General features: G+C 45.5%; 1 protein-coding gene across 1 annotated transcript in view; it reads right to left on the minus strand.

Annotated features, from left to right (window-relative positions):
- Nucleotides 1-16,785, minus strand: part of LOC310796483 (contactin-associated protein-like 2) — a gene marked incomplete at both ends in the record, with an annotated part of 775,066 nt that overhangs the window by 333,514 nt on the left and 424,767 nt on the right. The window contains one exon of the mRNA XM_083658673.1: nucleotides 11,882-12,031. Coding sequence (XP_083514799.1) covers nucleotides 11,882-12,031 — 150 coding nt within the window. The remainder of the gene's footprint in view (nucleotides 1-11,881; nucleotides 12,032-16,785) is intronic.

Below are 16,785 nucleotides of genomic sequence, written 5' to 3' on the forward strand. Positions count from 1 at the left end.
TGGTCAGAGTGAAATGTTATGTGGTCTCTCCTGTTTCTAAATATATCTGAACCATTTGTTTTGACCAAGTAAAACTATTTTTATAAGCATTTTACGAAATGGCTATGGGAAAATAAATGGCGGATGAAAATCTCTGGTAGTGCTGAAGCAGGAAGTGACGTTTCACTTTGGCTGTCTATAGAGAGAAGTCTGCGTACAGACTTGGTGCAGTCAAAACAACTTGGAGCTTAATGCTCAAAAAACTGTGGAGATAGCTGTGGACTAGGGCTTGCCTGACTCCAGATTTGTTCAAGTCGACCTTTCTACCAATAAAGTCGAGTCGATGTCAACTAGTTCCTCCCCAAGTAGTCTTGCTCACTGAGTTGATGACAGAAACCCATGACGCAGGAGGCATGTAACACAATCATATTATGATTGGCTATATTAATGGCTTGGGAAAACTGTAATAGTACTGTCCTGTACTGTAATGATCGGACACTTACTGTACTGCTAACAGTTTGATGACCGGCCTGCACACACGTTGTTTGACTGTAATGTCCAGCAGGGTGGCACCATATTGTTCACATGAATAGCGACTCCCCCCCTGCTTTCATCATCATGCCGTCAAGCTCATTGCAACTCCTGTCCAACTGGAAGCTGGCCGCTCAACTCTTGATAGAAAGCATGGATTTGTATATTGTAACATCAAATCAGTGTTTCCACTAGAAAAAGTTTCAAGCCTGGAGGGATTTCAAAACGTACCCCCCCGACCACAACGGTGGGGGCCCTCGCTGGCGACGCGAAACTTTTAGCTAACCTGTTCGCATCTATGTTCGCATCTATGTTCGCAATGGCATCCCAAGTATCATCATACTATTATGGGATGCGATGCGAACAGTTGTATTATGGGATGTGCATTTCCCAGGCAACGACACACGACACGTTTTGGAACAGCGCCGCACGCTGGCACAATGCTCCTAAAAGCAAAATGCTTGAATGATTTGGCATATTCTATTACTAGCAACACTGTCAAAAACAGTATTGTTGCATTGTAATAATATGCCATAAAGGTTTATTGAAATTTTGGGGAGAGCAGGGGGAAAAAATCATATATATTTTTTTGCAATTTTTTCCCTGGTCTGGTGGGGGCGTCGTTGTAGAATGGTAGGGGAAACACTGACATCTCATCTTCCTTAACCATCGTCTCCCTCCTTCTCCTTCTCCCCCACTGCACACTGTCACTCACAATGGGGTTGAGTTCAGCCCTAGCCTCGACACGAGACTCAGCCTTCATTCTTCATTCTGAGTTTTCCCAAATATTGCGTCGTTTCCAATACCGAGCCCTTGTAAACATGCCATAGCCTGTAATTTCAGCGGGGAAACGGCGTCATCTCCGTTGTGTCTACAGGTGGAAACCCGTAATTACACATCTGGAAGAACAGAAATGACAGGGTCTGGCATGTTTACATGTTTGTGTGTAATGGTAGCCAGCAGGTAGTGCTGTGTGTCAACCTCACTCTCCAATGCCTCAAGAGACGCTCTAGTGACAGATGCACAGCCCATGGCTTTTAGCCTCCTTTTAGCCTGCTTGCTAGAGCGCCGACTGCCATGCTGGAGGTTCCGAGTTCAATTCCCAACTGCGGGGAACTACACAACGCGGGTTGTGAATATGAACATGTGTGTATGTGTGGTTTCTGCTGGCGTGCAGGTGTTGCCCCTGGTAATTCTCATGATCACCCTTCCCTCAGGGCCCAGTTAAGAGATAGAAATATGAGGTGATGAATTAGGAGTCAGGCTAGCTGACAGCGGAGGAAAGCCTCCTGTTAAAGCTAGCTTCCTCTCTACCTCCCTAGTGTCTTCCTCTCGCTCATTCACCTGCCATCTTTCACATTTGCTAACTTAAAAACAGATACCGCTGCTCTGCTCATTAGCGGTTTTAATTTCTCTCTCTCTCTGCTGCGCTCACAGTAATGCTCACTTGTTCCTTCTGTCATCTTCCCCTCTGTTTCTCTCTCTCTGTCTATCTCTCTCTCTCTCCTCCCCTCTTCAAGGGGTAAAGACATTACAGAGCTCCTCTCAGCCATTATTGATTCACAACTCAGCTTACCAAAATCAATAAATCACCAATTGGATCAAAATGGAGACTTGATGGTGAGAAAGAGGAGGAGAGGAAAGAGAAATGAGAAAGGAGAGGCTAGGAGAAGGGAGAATAGTTATTGATGTGACAGGAGGAGGTTGGGGTGGCAGGGAGACGGCGATGATGAAATGGATGAAAAATACTTATTTTCCTCACTGATATCACATTTTAAAATAACGTTTTTTTGAACGTTTTTCAGGAGTAAAGAAAAAGATCAAATTTGACCTGGGAGTTTTTCCACAATAAGAAGAATAAAATAATGTGCATGGTGTGTAGGGGTTCTCTCATCCTTATATTTGGATGTGGAAATGGTTTTGTCTTAGAGAGCACAGAGGAGATTGTGCATGAATGGAGAGAGTGAAGGAGAGGCCTGATGGAGCTGTAAGGGTTCCTGTCCACAGAAAGCGATACAGGGCGAGTGTCTCGCCTTCGCCCCGTCAAGCCCTTCCCCGCTGCTGCAGCTTGGCTGGCTGCCTTGCTGTATTTCCGTCTTCAATTGGTCCATTTTGATTTTGGCCCCTCCTCTCATCTTGTCGTTCGTGATGTCCTGACGCCAGGTATCCCGGCATGCTTTGCAAGGTGATGAGCGACGGACGGCAGCGACGAGAGGAGGGGCCATTTGGAAATTGACCAATTGAAGATGGAAATACAACAAGGCAGCCAACCAAGCTGCAGCAGCAGGGAAGGGATTGACAGGGTGAAGGCGAGACGACCGCCCTGTATCGCTTTCTGTGGACAGGAACCCACACAGTATCTATAAGAGCCTACACACTATCTCTCTCACTTACTGTCATTGAGAGATGAGATGAGATATACTTTATTGTCCCCAGAGGGAAATTTGTCTTGGGCATAAAAGTGCACATAGCCGCAACCCGGCGTTACAAACAACGTCAAAGACAGAGACAGACAGGGACATTTACATTGCACAACTCCACAGTAGAGAGAACCTGTTCAGCATGAATTGCACAAGCTCTATTGCCCAAATTGTATAGCTCACAACATTCCTGAGATTTAGGAAAATAAAATACTATCCAAATAAAATAGTGAACCCCTCGAAATCGTTACAGCTGCTGGCATAGTTCCAGTTAGTGCTGTAGTGTACATGACATACACTAAAGGATGAATCAATCAATGTTACCCCATTAAGGTAAAAATAATAACCAAAAGCAAACACAATAAAATAGTAAAGGCGAATGAGAGAATAGAAATTTAAGAAAATAAAATCAGTAAAATCATATAATCAATAAAATCAATCAGTAAGAGAATACAATATAATTAAATAAAATAAATAAAATCATATAATCAATAAAATCAATAGAAGCGCTAAAAACCTGCCACAATTCGAAAGGTGCTAGCTAATGGAAATATAAGAAATAAAATCATATAATCAATAAAATCAATAGAAGCGCTACAAAACTGCCACAATTCGAATAGTGCTAGCTACACAAAGATAAGCGGTTGCTCTTAAAGCGGCTGGCTCTGTACCGTCTGCAAGACGGTAGCAGCTCGTATTCAGAGAAGAAGATGTGAGATGGGTCAGTCAGAACTCTTTGTGCCAAACTGATTACCTTATTTTCAAAGATAGACTGAAGTGTCGGATACTCGTTCATGCCAATCACCTTCATGGCTGTTTTAACCATTTTCATTATTCTAGATTTGAGCTGGACGCTCAAATAGCACCTTCCATACAGGTGCCTCTCTCTCTCTCTCTCTCTCTCTCTCTCTCTCTCTCTCTCTCTCTCTCTCTCTCTCTCTCTCTCTCTCTCTCTCTCTCTCACTTAGATACAGACCATCCAACAGATGGACAGCAGTGTCTGGCATCATTAACCTGGCGTCTTCCTAATTCAGACAAATTGTGTAGCTGCCGTTTGTGTGTGTGCGTGTGCTTTGTGTGTGTGTGTGTGTGTGTGTGTGTGTGTGTACTTGTGCGCACACGTGTGTGTCTGTCTGCGGTCTATGTTGTGTCTAGACCCTTGCTAAGTGAGCAACTTCCTAAACTCAGGCCACCGGGTTATGGATTTCTACTAGGGGTGTCACAATATATCGTCCCACGAAATTTCGCGATAGTAAAACGTCACGATATGTATCGTTGAGATGAAATCTCATATCGCAAATTTTTTTTTTTTTTTTTTTTTTTTTTCAAAAAATAGACTAAGAAACGTCTTTGTTTGTTGAAGTTCAATGTGTGGAAAGTAGTTCAGTTGAACAAGTCTCTGAAGAGACACATGAGAAGTTATACAGGAGAGAAACCATTCAATTGAGTTTCTGGCAAAACTGTTTACTTGACAGGAAAAACTGAAGATGCATAAAAAATAGATTAAGAAAAGTCTTGTTGTTTGAGTTTGAAGAAAAACTGAAGATGCATAATGAGAATTTATACTGCTGAGAAACCTTTTAGTTCAAAGTAAATCTAACTCATTCTATTTCAAGATAAGCCTTATCTCCAATCTCATGTTTTTTCTAGTTGTTATTGTAATAACAATTTCCCACAACAGCATGTTTTGTATTTGTGCATTTCAAATAAAATACTACTTTTCCAGTCATATATTGTCATTATTCAAGTTTTAAAAAATATTGTTAAAATCGTATCGTATCGTATCGTTATCGTGAACCCAGTATCGTGATACGTATCGTATCGTGAACTGAGTGTATCGTGACACCCCTAATTTCTACTGAGACAAATGATCTGCAGACATATTATTTATCCTACTAATGGCACACACACACACACACACACACACACACACACACACACACACACACACACACACACACACACACACACACACACACACACACACACACACACACACACACACAGGGCCCATACCTCCTCTGCTACTACAGCAGAGTTGAAATTGTAGTCCTTTTGGCCTAAAGTATACAGTATATCATGTATATAATAACTTTTTGTAGGAATTATTTGTCAGCTGCTGTTGGATGAAACCTGCACCTTCAAAAAGTCAACCTTTCAGGAGAGTGAAACAAGTACTCTCAAGTAAAACCGGATCAATGGACATGCATTTCATCACAGCTTTCATGGTTCCTGGGCTCATTTAACTTTCTTATGGAATAAAAGGCCACGTAAACAGCTACAATAAATAAAGTGAAAAAATAAGTGAAAACATCCAGAAAAATTGGATATGAATTTCAAGAAATATCTGGCAGAATTTTCAAGAAAAAAAACAAGAGGGCCAGAAAGACATAGGTGCCGTGCACATTGGACCTGTGTTTTTGAGAAGCCAGCATCTTTCTGCAATTCATTCTCTAAGGACACGCTACATGTAGGAGCTCTCCTCTTTCAAGGAGCGCACCTGGCATTTAAGCACTCTTGGTGGCTAGTGTTTTTTGGCGGAGCGCTCTGGGCGTCTCAAGCTGAAAAAAGTTCAACATTTGGAGGAAAAGCACGCTGCTCGTCAACGTCACTCCTCTCCTACCTCTTCTCCTGCGAGGGGGATCTTCAACCTTTCCAAAGCGTTCTGATGTGGTAGTAGTAGTAGACAACGTTAATGTCCTCCAATGAGGCAATTTGTTGTACAGCACAGTACATGAGGACACAGGCACATTAAAATAACATACACAACTCATAAAAATCATAAAATCATCTGTAGTGGTCAAAAATGCTACAAAAATACGCAATGATACTGTGTATTAAAGTGCACGTGTTAGCAGCCCTGCATATTTAAAGTGCATATCTGATAACAATAAAACAACAAATAAAAACTTCAGATTCCCTGAATCTCACATCTTATTTAGCTGGATGATTGACATGGGGATAAATGAATGTTTCGCTCTGTTGGTTCTGATCTTGGGGTATGTCTACCTCCAACCAGAAGGGAGTAGCTGAAACTCTGCTGACAGTGGATGGGTTTTGTCCGAGCAGACCTTGTCTGCCTTCACGGTCAGCCTAGTCAAGTACAGGTGGTACAGGTCGGCCTGCCGTTGCCCCATGATTTTTCCACAGATCTTAACAATCTTTCCCAATTTAGTTTTGTGAGTAACTTTGGAATGTCCATACCAGCATACAATACAATAACAAAGAATACTCTCAATAAAAGACTTATAAAAAAAGAGTAAGAATTTTGTTATCAACGTTAAAAAAGCTCAATTTCCTAAGGAAATACAAGCGCTGTTGGCCCTTCTTAAAGATAGCATCCACGCATTGGTCCCAAGATAATTTGTGATCTATAATAAGACCAAGATATTTATATTCTGTCACCACCTCAATCTCCTCTCCTTTGATCATGGATGGGGTGGATAGTGGAGGGTCTCGTCTTTAGTCTTGGCTATGTTCAGAGTCAAATGTGAGGCCTCACACCATTTGACAAAGTAATTTAGAACTGGGCCATGTTCAACTTCATCGTGTCCCAGTAGGCTGACCACGGCGGTATCATCCGCAAATTTAATTATGTACTGTCCAGGGTAACTGCTACGACAACAATCTGTGTATAAAATATATAAAAAGGTTGACAGCACGCTGCCCTGTGGTGTGCCAATAGAGGTATAACGCACCTCTGACCTGGTACTTCCCACTCTTACCCTCTGCGATCTGCCTATAAGAAAACTCAGAATCCATGCAATTAATTTTGCGTCCATGTAGAAACGTTCCTTCAATCTGTCAGCCAGTATCAGTGGGTGGATGGTACTGAATGCAGAGGAGAAATCTGCAAAGAGGACTGGTGCATGTGTTTTACAGCCCTCCAGATGCATGTACAGAAAGTTTAAAAGCGTTGTAATGGCATCATCTGTACCTCTTGCAGGACGATAAGAGAATTGTAGTGGGTCCAGAACCTGTTTACACTCGTCGTAAATGTGGGTTTTAATAATCTTCTCCAGGGATTTAATTACCAGAGAGGTAAGGGAAATGGGCCTGTAGTCATTAGGAGAGGATGGACGTGGGACTTTAGGAAGAGGGACCACTGTAGATGTTTTTTTGTGTGTGTGAAAAACACAGGTCCAATGTGCACGGCACCTTAGACTTTCTTTTTCTTTTTTTTACATTTTCACCTCCTAGATGGGTTAGATGGCTAGATGGGCGGTTCTTAGTGTATTGTTTGCCGCAGAGATCAGTGATTCCCAACCTGTGGAACCAGGGGCGTATCTACGGGTGGGCCTGGGTAGGCACAGGCCCACTCACTTCTTGCCCTGGCCCACCCCAATTTTTTTTTTTTTTTTTAATTGGTTGTTTTCTAGAGGCAAACTTGCTGCTGCCTTGCTAGCTAATGGTTTTGTAGCTTAAAAACGCAGGGCACATCATCTCCAGAGTCTAATGCATGACAACTTCATGACATCTAGGAATTTTGCGTGCTTTGCGCGCAAAATTTCGTCATGCAATTGCCCCACCAATTTTATCTAGGCCCACCCAATTTTATCCAGGCCCACCCATAATTGAATTTCTTCCTACGCCCCTGTGTGGAACACAGCCCTCTGGTGGTCCGTGGAGGTTTCTCAACAGCATCCAGTCCTTGAGATTTAGTCTTGACTAGCCTACTACAATGCTGCTATATTGCAATGGGCATTTATAAATTCTATTCTAAGCTGTGCTCTTATTGTAACATTAGTTAATGTTTTGTTTAGATGAACAAGTAATTATGTTCTCTTATTTTGAAGCAGCGGTGGCCAGGATTTAACAGCGGTGCGCCGCCGCTACTAAATGCAGAGGAAACCCTGGTTCATATTGTTCTACTAGAAAAGTTTGACTGACTTTAATGTTATGGTGTTTGGAAGGCACAAACATGCCATGTGCCATATCTGAACAGAAGCCATATAACAGCTTCCTGTCTGTTCTCTTTATTGTAGCCTACACATTTTAGTCAGATGTGTTGGAGAAGAAGAAGCACTGTGAAACTTAAGCTTCCCTCTATGTATTTACCTAGTGTGGGAGTTGGGAAAGTTGCTTTCAAATAAAATATATTTGTTACGTTTTTATTTGCAGACATTGTGTGCTACTGAATCAACCAGAGGGCAAAGCATAGAGAGGGGAGAATAGAAATGTTTATTTTTTGTAAATTAGACAGACATTAGGGTGCATCAAAATACACATTTTCAGAATATTGATCTGTCTGGGTGCTAAAAGTGTTACCATCCATGGAAAAACAATACATGCAAAATATTTTTGCAATACGTGGTGATCTAGGGGTGAAACGGCACATCAGCTTTTTCGGCAACTGGCACTCATTGGGAGCCATGATAAATTGGTTCATTTTATGCCATTCTCTGGTTCCATCACTTTGGGCTTAGGTTTCAATGTTTGGTTTAAAAAAGAAGAAGCAGCAAGCCATGTGGCAAAGAATTCACCTTCACAATTTTATTATCTTCCAAAAAACACCAATGCAGCAGGCTGCCTTCACGCGCGGCCTGATCAAGGAGTCAGGTGGTAATTCGGCAAAGGTCTCTACATCCTACGCGACAGCAGACCGAGCACGCCGCCACGTGGTGGAGGCAATCAGTGAGGAACGGCACGAGCAGTGGACACTCTGCAGGAGAGCTTCCAGCTAATTCAGGCAGGCTTCTCTGCCCTGGGTCTGGTTCTCAACACCAGTAAGACTAAGGTCATGTGGCTCGGCAGAAGGAATGTCTCCCCACCTGGTACAATCACATCCTCCGATGGCCGAGAGCTGGAGTCAGACACCTCCTATAAATATCTGGGGGTCTGGATTGACAGCACTTTGTCCTTCTCAGAACATCTGACGAAGATCCAGGCCAAGGTCAAATCCAGGCTGGGCTTCCTAGTGTACAGGAACCGTTCCTCTTTCACTGCCTCGGCCAAACTCACCCTGGTCCAGATGACGGTCCTCCCTCTATTTGATTATGGAGATGTGATCTACAGGTCGGCTGCCAAGGGAGCTCTCGATCACCTCGATGTCCTATATCACTCTGCCATCCGTTTTGCCACCAATGCCCCTTACAGAACACATCACTGCACACTGTACTCCATGGTAAACTGGCCTCCCCTTGAATCCAGGCGCAAGATACACTGGCTTACCCTGGTTTACAAATCACTCCTAGGCCTCACTCCCCCCTATCTTACACACCTATTGGAACACTCAACTCCCACTTACAGCACCCGCACTGCATCTCACATTCTTCTGAAGGTCCCCAAAGCTCACACATCTCTGGGTCGCTCCTCCTTCCAGTTTGCTGCAGCCGATGACTGGAACAAATTACAAAAAAAACCTGAAGATGGAGAGCTTTGTCTCCATCCGTTCCTTCAATGACCTAATTACCAACACTATGGCACACACTTGTCGTTGCTCCTCATGATGTTGTCCATGTTGCCCCTTTTCTCTGATTCCCTTGTTCTTGTATTCACTGTTGGCTACTTCCTCTCTTAAAATGTAGATATTGTTGCCGTCCTGTGTGCTGGCATACTATGCCAGCACACAGGTTAAATGTATACATATAGTATGTGTACTGTTCTGTCTGTTCTGTCTATTGTCTGTGATGACCTGCTTGTGTTCTCTGTTGAATCTAATTGTTTCTTGTCCTATCTCTGTGTAACTTTTATGCTTTTATTTTCCCCCCAACCCCTTTCCCCTCAGGAGTTTTTTTTTTTTTTTTCCTCCCACCAGGCCGTTATTGAAAATAAGAATTTGTTCTTAATTAACTTGCCTGTTTAAATAAAGGTTGATGATGATGATGATGATGACACCACCTCCCATGTGCACCCTACACTGGGACAAGTAAGTTGTAAGTAAGTTGACGCCGATGCTCAACAATGTACGCCAGTTAGAGGAGCGTCTGACAGTGGTGGTCGGAGATGCGGAGCGGCTCAAACTGCTCGGTGTGCCAGCCTTCATGAAGGGGACAGACGAAGGATGTGGAACGATCATCACCCGGCTGATGTTCAAGCTGCTGCAGGAGTGGTGCTGCGCTGACCAGGTTGTCAACATGGCATTTGACACCACCGCATCAAACACTGGCCATCTCACGGCAGCCTGCATCGCCATTCAGCTCTCAATGGGTCGACCACTGCTCTGGTCTGGGTGTCGGCACCACATCGGCGAGGTGCTCCTCAGCCTCATTTTCACTGACCTCAAGGTGGAGACGTCACGCTCGCCAGAGGTTACATTGTTTACACATCTGCGGGATAACTGGAACCTGGTGCCACACAAGGACAGCGACCCATTGTCCCACTACATTCCAGATGACGCTGAACCACTGTTCCTGGTCAAGTTGCGTGGTGAATTAATTGAGTGTGCTGCAGGAGTGCTTGACTACAAGCGAGGTGACTACCGTGAGTTCGTGCAGCTGTGTCGTGTGTATCTGGGTACAGACGGTCCAGCGCACACTCCAGTTACCTTCCAACGGCCGGGAGCACTGCACAAGGCGCGATGGATGGCCAAGCTGCTCTACACACTCAAATGATGGAGCAGCACATTGCATTGCTTCTTCAGGGCACCATCACCACGCAGCAGCAGGTGCTAAAGATTCGGGGTGTTTGCCAACTTTATCATGCACATCTACGCAACGTGGTGGCTGACCTGCGACACGGCCGTAGATGCAGCATGGAATGATCTCACACTCTACCGCCACCTGTATGCTTACAAGTCTGTTGACGAGGGCATCGCAGCATCAGCAATTAAGGCGCTGGAGCGGCACCTATGGTACCTGACAGGCGAGATGCTGCCCCTGGCACTCTTCAGCACCAAGGTGCCAGTTGGCGAGCGGCGCGCACTTGCAAATGCCATCTTAGAGCACAAGCCGGCTGATGTTCCAATGCGAGCCCCACAGCTCCGCTTTGCCACTGGTTTCGGCAAGCCGAAGTTCCCAACCCTCTCGCCGACCACCAGCTTGGCCGACCTCGCCAACCCAGACTGCTGGTTCGGCATGTATCAGCTGCACATTGATCCAGCGTTTCTTTCGCTTGATGTAGAGGATTGGGCTACCAGTGCGGAATTCCAGATGGGTGCGGTGAATGTACGTGCCATCAATGTTGTGAATGACTGCGCCGAGCGTGGCGTCAAACTCACATCAGACTTCGTGGCAGCAGCCAGGGGAGAGGAGTATCTGCAGAATGTACTGCAGGCAGTGGAGCATGACCGCTCTAAACAGCCAAAACTGCGCAGCTGCAAGCGCAAGCTGGACCAGGATTAGGACTCTAAGACCTGACAGGCGAGATGCTTCAATGGTTCAATGGTTCAATGGTTGCTTCAATGTTCTCGCTTCTAGGTTGCTTCTATGTTCTCAAATAAATAAATGTTCTATTCAAATTCAAATGTTCTGTTAAAAAACAAATACATCTTGTTCTATTCAAAATGTTGTTCTATGCATGTCTAAAATTTGCCTTGACCCAAAAAGGCAGATTTTCGTATTTTTCACATGCTGTGTGTGTTCCTAAATCTCAATCAATTTTCCCAAAACTTTGCAAAAGTCATTTTTATGTGTCTCATAACAAAATGCAACCCTAGACAGTTTGATATGTTGAGATTTCATTTTTGCATTGCAATTTGATGCACTACAGTATATCTAAATTTTAGACCTCGAAGCATCGGTAACATGTCCCACATTGTCCCACACAAACATACTCTTTGTCCCACATTTGGTTTGCTGGGATCTGGTCACCTTAATTGTTTGGCGTCTGTATTTTCTCACGGGCTGCAAAAAGTTTTGAGATTTTCAAGTAGGCCCTGAGGTGGAAAAGGTTGGCTACCACTGCCCCCTACCTGTAGATGAATGGTAGTTGTGGTGGGGAGGGGTGTGACTTGTCCTACACCTCTTAATGATGAGGTGATATAGGGTGTGTTTGCTTCACATTGCCCTTACCTCCCAGGTGATAGGTTCCTCCCGTGGTGATGGTGATGGGCGAGGTGCTGCGCACCGCGGATGCCTCATCACCGTCTAGCGTCAGCATAGCAAAGTTCTCCTTGGCCATGAAACGTACCGCGTGCCACTGGCCGTCGTTGAGGCTCGAACCTAGAGGCGAGGCAATAGAAAAGTCATCAGAAAACACACCGACCACGTCTCTTGTAAACACATGGACACTTTGTGTGGCTGGTAGCACATGTATTTTTGTTTTTGTTTTGTTTTTGTTTTCATTTCCTGTGTCTGAGCCCGTTTGTCTTGTCATTTGTCTAAAAAAACAAAAAAACAAAAAACACCGACACACAACATTGTCTTTAATATCTTTGATACTTGGTATCAGGCATTCAAGTCCTGCTATGCTGCGGAAGAGTAATGCTCTTTAGCAAGTACCATGCTTGAGTTGGACCGACTCCTGGAAAATAAGTACTTAAAATGTGACTCCAATAATTTGACTGACACTTGTATGTATCAGTCTGTCTCGATGCTGTGGGGTGCGCGCACAAAAGGGGGGGAGCCGACCGGCACACAGAATCGGATATGTAGACTGACCGGCGCAGGTCACAGGTCATGGCCGATCAGCTGAAAATCGGCCATTTCCGGTCATGTGCCGATCAATCAGTGCATCTCTAGTTCAGACCAGACTCTGCCAATTAGTGTCTTTGTACTTAAAGTACTTACTGCATCAGAACTGAAAAGAATGAAAGACTGATTGCGAAAAGCTAGAATAGACATTTATTTACCAGACATGGACAAAATGTGCTGGAAATTGGATGGCAGTTAGTGCTAATTTCAAGGATTTCAACGATGGGTGACTCATCATGGGTGAGCCTGTGGGTGGTGGCAAGCAAAGTTCGTCATGTCTGGCTGTCTGTCTCCCTGTTTGCTTTATACCTTTTCATGCATCTATTTTTTCCCTGAACAGTGATTGCACTCCTGTTGATCTTTTTGTATGTTTTTATTTCTCTTATGCCTCCATCTCTGCCAGCCTGCCTGGCAAATGTGGATCCAGACAGTGAGGAGAAATGCTCAGCTGGGGATCATCGACCCCTCTCAGCTTCATTTCTTCCCGTGTGTTCTCTTTCTCTCTCTCCATCGCTACAGCCTTTTCCAAGCTGAGAGCAGCAGAGTAGCTTCCACTCCCAAAGCCCCCATGTCTCAACTTCATTAACTGTGGAAGAATCTTGTTTGCATCTGAGTGCCTGTGTGTGTGTGTGTGTGTGTGTGTGTGTGTGTGTGTGTGTGTGTGTGTGCGCGCGTGTGTGTTCTCTATCTGTGCATGGAAGCTTTGTGTGCTCTGTGTGTGTGTGTGTGTGTGTGTGTGTGTGTGTGTGTCTCTGTCTGTCTGTGTGTGTGTGTGTGTGTGTGTGTGTGTGTGTGTGTGTGTGTGTGTGTGTGTGTGTGTGCGTGCGCGTGTGTGTTCTCTATCTGTGCATGGAAGCTTTGTGTGCTCTGTGTGTGTGTGTGTGTGTGTGTGTGTGTGTGTGTGTGTGTCTGTCTGTCTGTGTGTGTGTGTGTGTGTGTGTGTGTGTGTGTGTGTGTGTGTGTGTGTGTGTGTGTTAGAGCAGGGCTACCCGGCCCGTCGGCCTCGGAACCCGAGCCCGGCCCGACTTACGGTCCGGGTTCGGACAGAAACATTGAAGTCACGTTCGGGTTCGGGTTCGGGGCGGGCTCGGTCACGTAATCAGTCACTTGTTTTTGCTTTCAAATAATATCTATCATCAGCCCCTGAGCTAATTTACTACGTTAATGAAAGCACCTGAAGGCATCGAATGAAACACGCCCAGACGCACTCTGCTCTGCCCGGAGTCAGCTGCGTGTCGGCTCAGCGCTGGTGTCGCCGACACCGTGCAGTACTTCTTTCAGCGATGTGGGACTGTGTGGGGGCAGTGAGTGCACGGCACGCACGAATTAGGCTGTTTGGTGCTTTGCTTTGTACATTACGTATTAATCATTGACTGCTTTGAATTACGAGGACTGATTTTGGTTTGGGATTATATAGGGCTGTTAGGCTGGTCGCTATTTGCTGTCGCTCGCTGCGCTCCGGGGGGGGGGGGGGGGGGGGGGAGGGAATCAGGGAGGGGGTTCGGGCCGGGCTCGGACAGATTATCAATTGACACCTGTCGGTGTCGGGCCGGGCTCGGCTAATAATGTGACAGGCTCGGTCGGGTTCGGCAAGGAAAATTCAGCCCGAGCCCAGCTCTAGTGTGTGTGTGTGTCTCTGTCTGTGTGTGTGTGTGTGCGCGTGCGTGCGTGCGTGCGTGCGTGCGTGTGTGTGTGTGTGCGCGCGCGTGTAAGTTTCGTGCTCTCTCTCTATGAGGGTCTCTCCTTGTAGCTGTGCTCCATTAAATATGAGTGATGTTTGGGAAAGGGACATTACTAGCAGAGCCCAGGGAGAAGCCGGCTCACTCTCATCACCTTCTCCTCTATACATCACCTCTCACTGACACCAATCTCTATTCATCCTTCCTTCTCTCTCTCTCTCCCTCCCTGCCTATCTCCTTCTCTCTCTCTCCCTGCCTCTCTCTCTCCCTGTCTCTCTCTCTCTCCCTCCCTGCCTATCTCCTCTCTCTCTCTCTCCCTGCCTCTCTCTCGTCTCTCTCTCCCTGCCTCTCTCTCTCTCTCTCTCTCCCTCCCTGCCTCTCTCCTTCTCTCTCTCTCTATCTCCTCTCTCTCTGCCTTTCTTTTACATCCCTGCCTTCAGTTTTTCCTCTGTATTTCTTTGCTGTTTGTGGTTGTTCTTCTGATACTATTGTTGATCTTTCTCCTGTTTTGTCCCGCCTCCTATCTCTACTCTCGGGTCATGTGACCATCAGCTGTGGTGTTGCTCTTTTCAATGCGGCTCAGCTCAGTTCTTCTCTGGCTGTGTGACGTAACCTGTCGATAGTGAAGACTCTGTAGTGACAGTTCAAGGTGCGATCACGTGCAAAACGCTCTCAGCCGAGCGCTGTACTCATGGATCTGCATGCATGTCGATACACATGCACATTAAGGGACGGTACGGCACGGTGGCTCGGTGGTTAACACTGTTGCCTCACAGCAAGAAGGTTCCGGGTTCGAACCCCGGTCCGTCCCAGGTCCTTGGGGGGGGGGGGGTAGGTTAGTGTAGCCTAGGCTACTGTATGATGAACAAATTCATTCAACAACCAAACATCGCCGATGTACGCCAGCCAACGACGTGCAGCTGCGGTCGTTAAGGATCAAACTGATAAAACACGAAAGTGTTGTCCACATGCAGCATGGTAACAAGGCTTTCAATATTCATCTGATCGACTTTATGGATCACAGATGCACCATCATGTAGCCTATTAGGTACAAGGCTAATTCTTATCTTTTGGTTCCAGTTTTTTGTAAAGCAAATTATTCCCATGAAGTAGCCAGCTGCAGTCTGCATAACGTTACTCGTCGTCGGGAGAATAGTATAGGCTATAAATGCACATGACTAACGTTAGTAGTTTTTGTAAGAGAATGCACAACTGGCTAGCTAGACATATTGCAGTTCTGGAGCTGGTTCCAGAGGGAATATCCTCAGACCAACTTGCCACAGACAGCTATAGTCCTCTGAAGCTTATTATTATAACCGTTAATTTTACCTACTAATGTCAACATCGTTTGAGTATAAAGCCTAACCTACTTATAGGCATGGAGCATTCCTCCTGGCCGCCTTTTTTTACTTTCACGTATGCCTTTCTTGCTGCATGAGGTGATTTCCCCTGTATTTTTCTTTATGAATGAGCTGACCATTCGCACCGTTCCGGCTTGCCGCTCCTACGCTTTCAGGTGGAGGTGGGTTGCAGGGTAACCCGCCGCTGTGACTAGGTCCACTGGCGGAACGAAAGGCATACAACAATTACCCACCAACCCGCGTTCACAACTTTCACATCGGAGGCGCGGATCTCATTTTCCGTGCATTTTACGGCTTTCAAGGCCTGTGTGAAAGCGGCTATTGTGGGTTTCTTCCCAGCATACATTTGAAAACCAGAGCTTTCATGTCTGCGGGGGAGGTCTACTCTAATGAATCACCATCAGCAGGGTGACTCTGTGTGTGCGTGTGTGAACGGAGAAACTAACAGTCAAGATGACCATCTGCTGAGGGGGGTGATCACTGTAGTGTGCTTGGGGCGATCCTAATTAAATACCCCCTGACAGACAGACACACACACACACACACACACACACACACACACACACACACACACACACACGTTAATAGGCTTGTTAATATGACGACATCCAATTAGGGCTGGGTATCCCCACTGATTTCCTATCAATATTTCAGTTACAATACCAATTTTGCTTGGATATGCCGTAAATTGCACAAGGAACCCTCTAACCTGGTGCATTGTTAAAAATATTAATGTTTACGAGATCTCGTTGCGCTAAGAGCGCAAACCACGTGAGTCTTTACCGGTGTTAAAGCTTCAAGCATCCACGTGAATGAATAATGAATGAAAATGATACTTAGAGGATAATGTCTGCTTTTGCAGAATAACAACCAAACCAAATTTTGGTCTAAACCCACTTGAATGTGCTCCTTCAATGATAAACCCATTTCAGAGTGAATGGTGGCTCCAGCACAGGGAGTGGATATTGGGCTGATGTCATTACTATGAAGCGCTGTGCCCCATCCCTTCCCTCTCTATAACCTCTTGAATGTAATGGAAAAGAGACAGTGTAACCTTGTTGCCCCCTCATCTGCTTTACATCACCTGCTGCAACAGCTTTGAATGATGACGAGCTTATCAGTGATGGCAGTGTCATTGACTCCACACACACACACACACACACACACACACACACACACACACACACACTGACTCTGTCTGGTACAAGCACACAAACGCTTGCACAAACACAAAGTCAAACAC

This window comes from Poromitra crassiceps (genome assembly GCF_964638095.1).
Source record: "Poromitra crassiceps genome assembly, chromosome: 2".
Lineage (NCBI taxonomy): Eukaryota > Metazoa > Chordata > Actinopteri > Beryciformes > Melamphaidae > Poromitra > Poromitra crassiceps.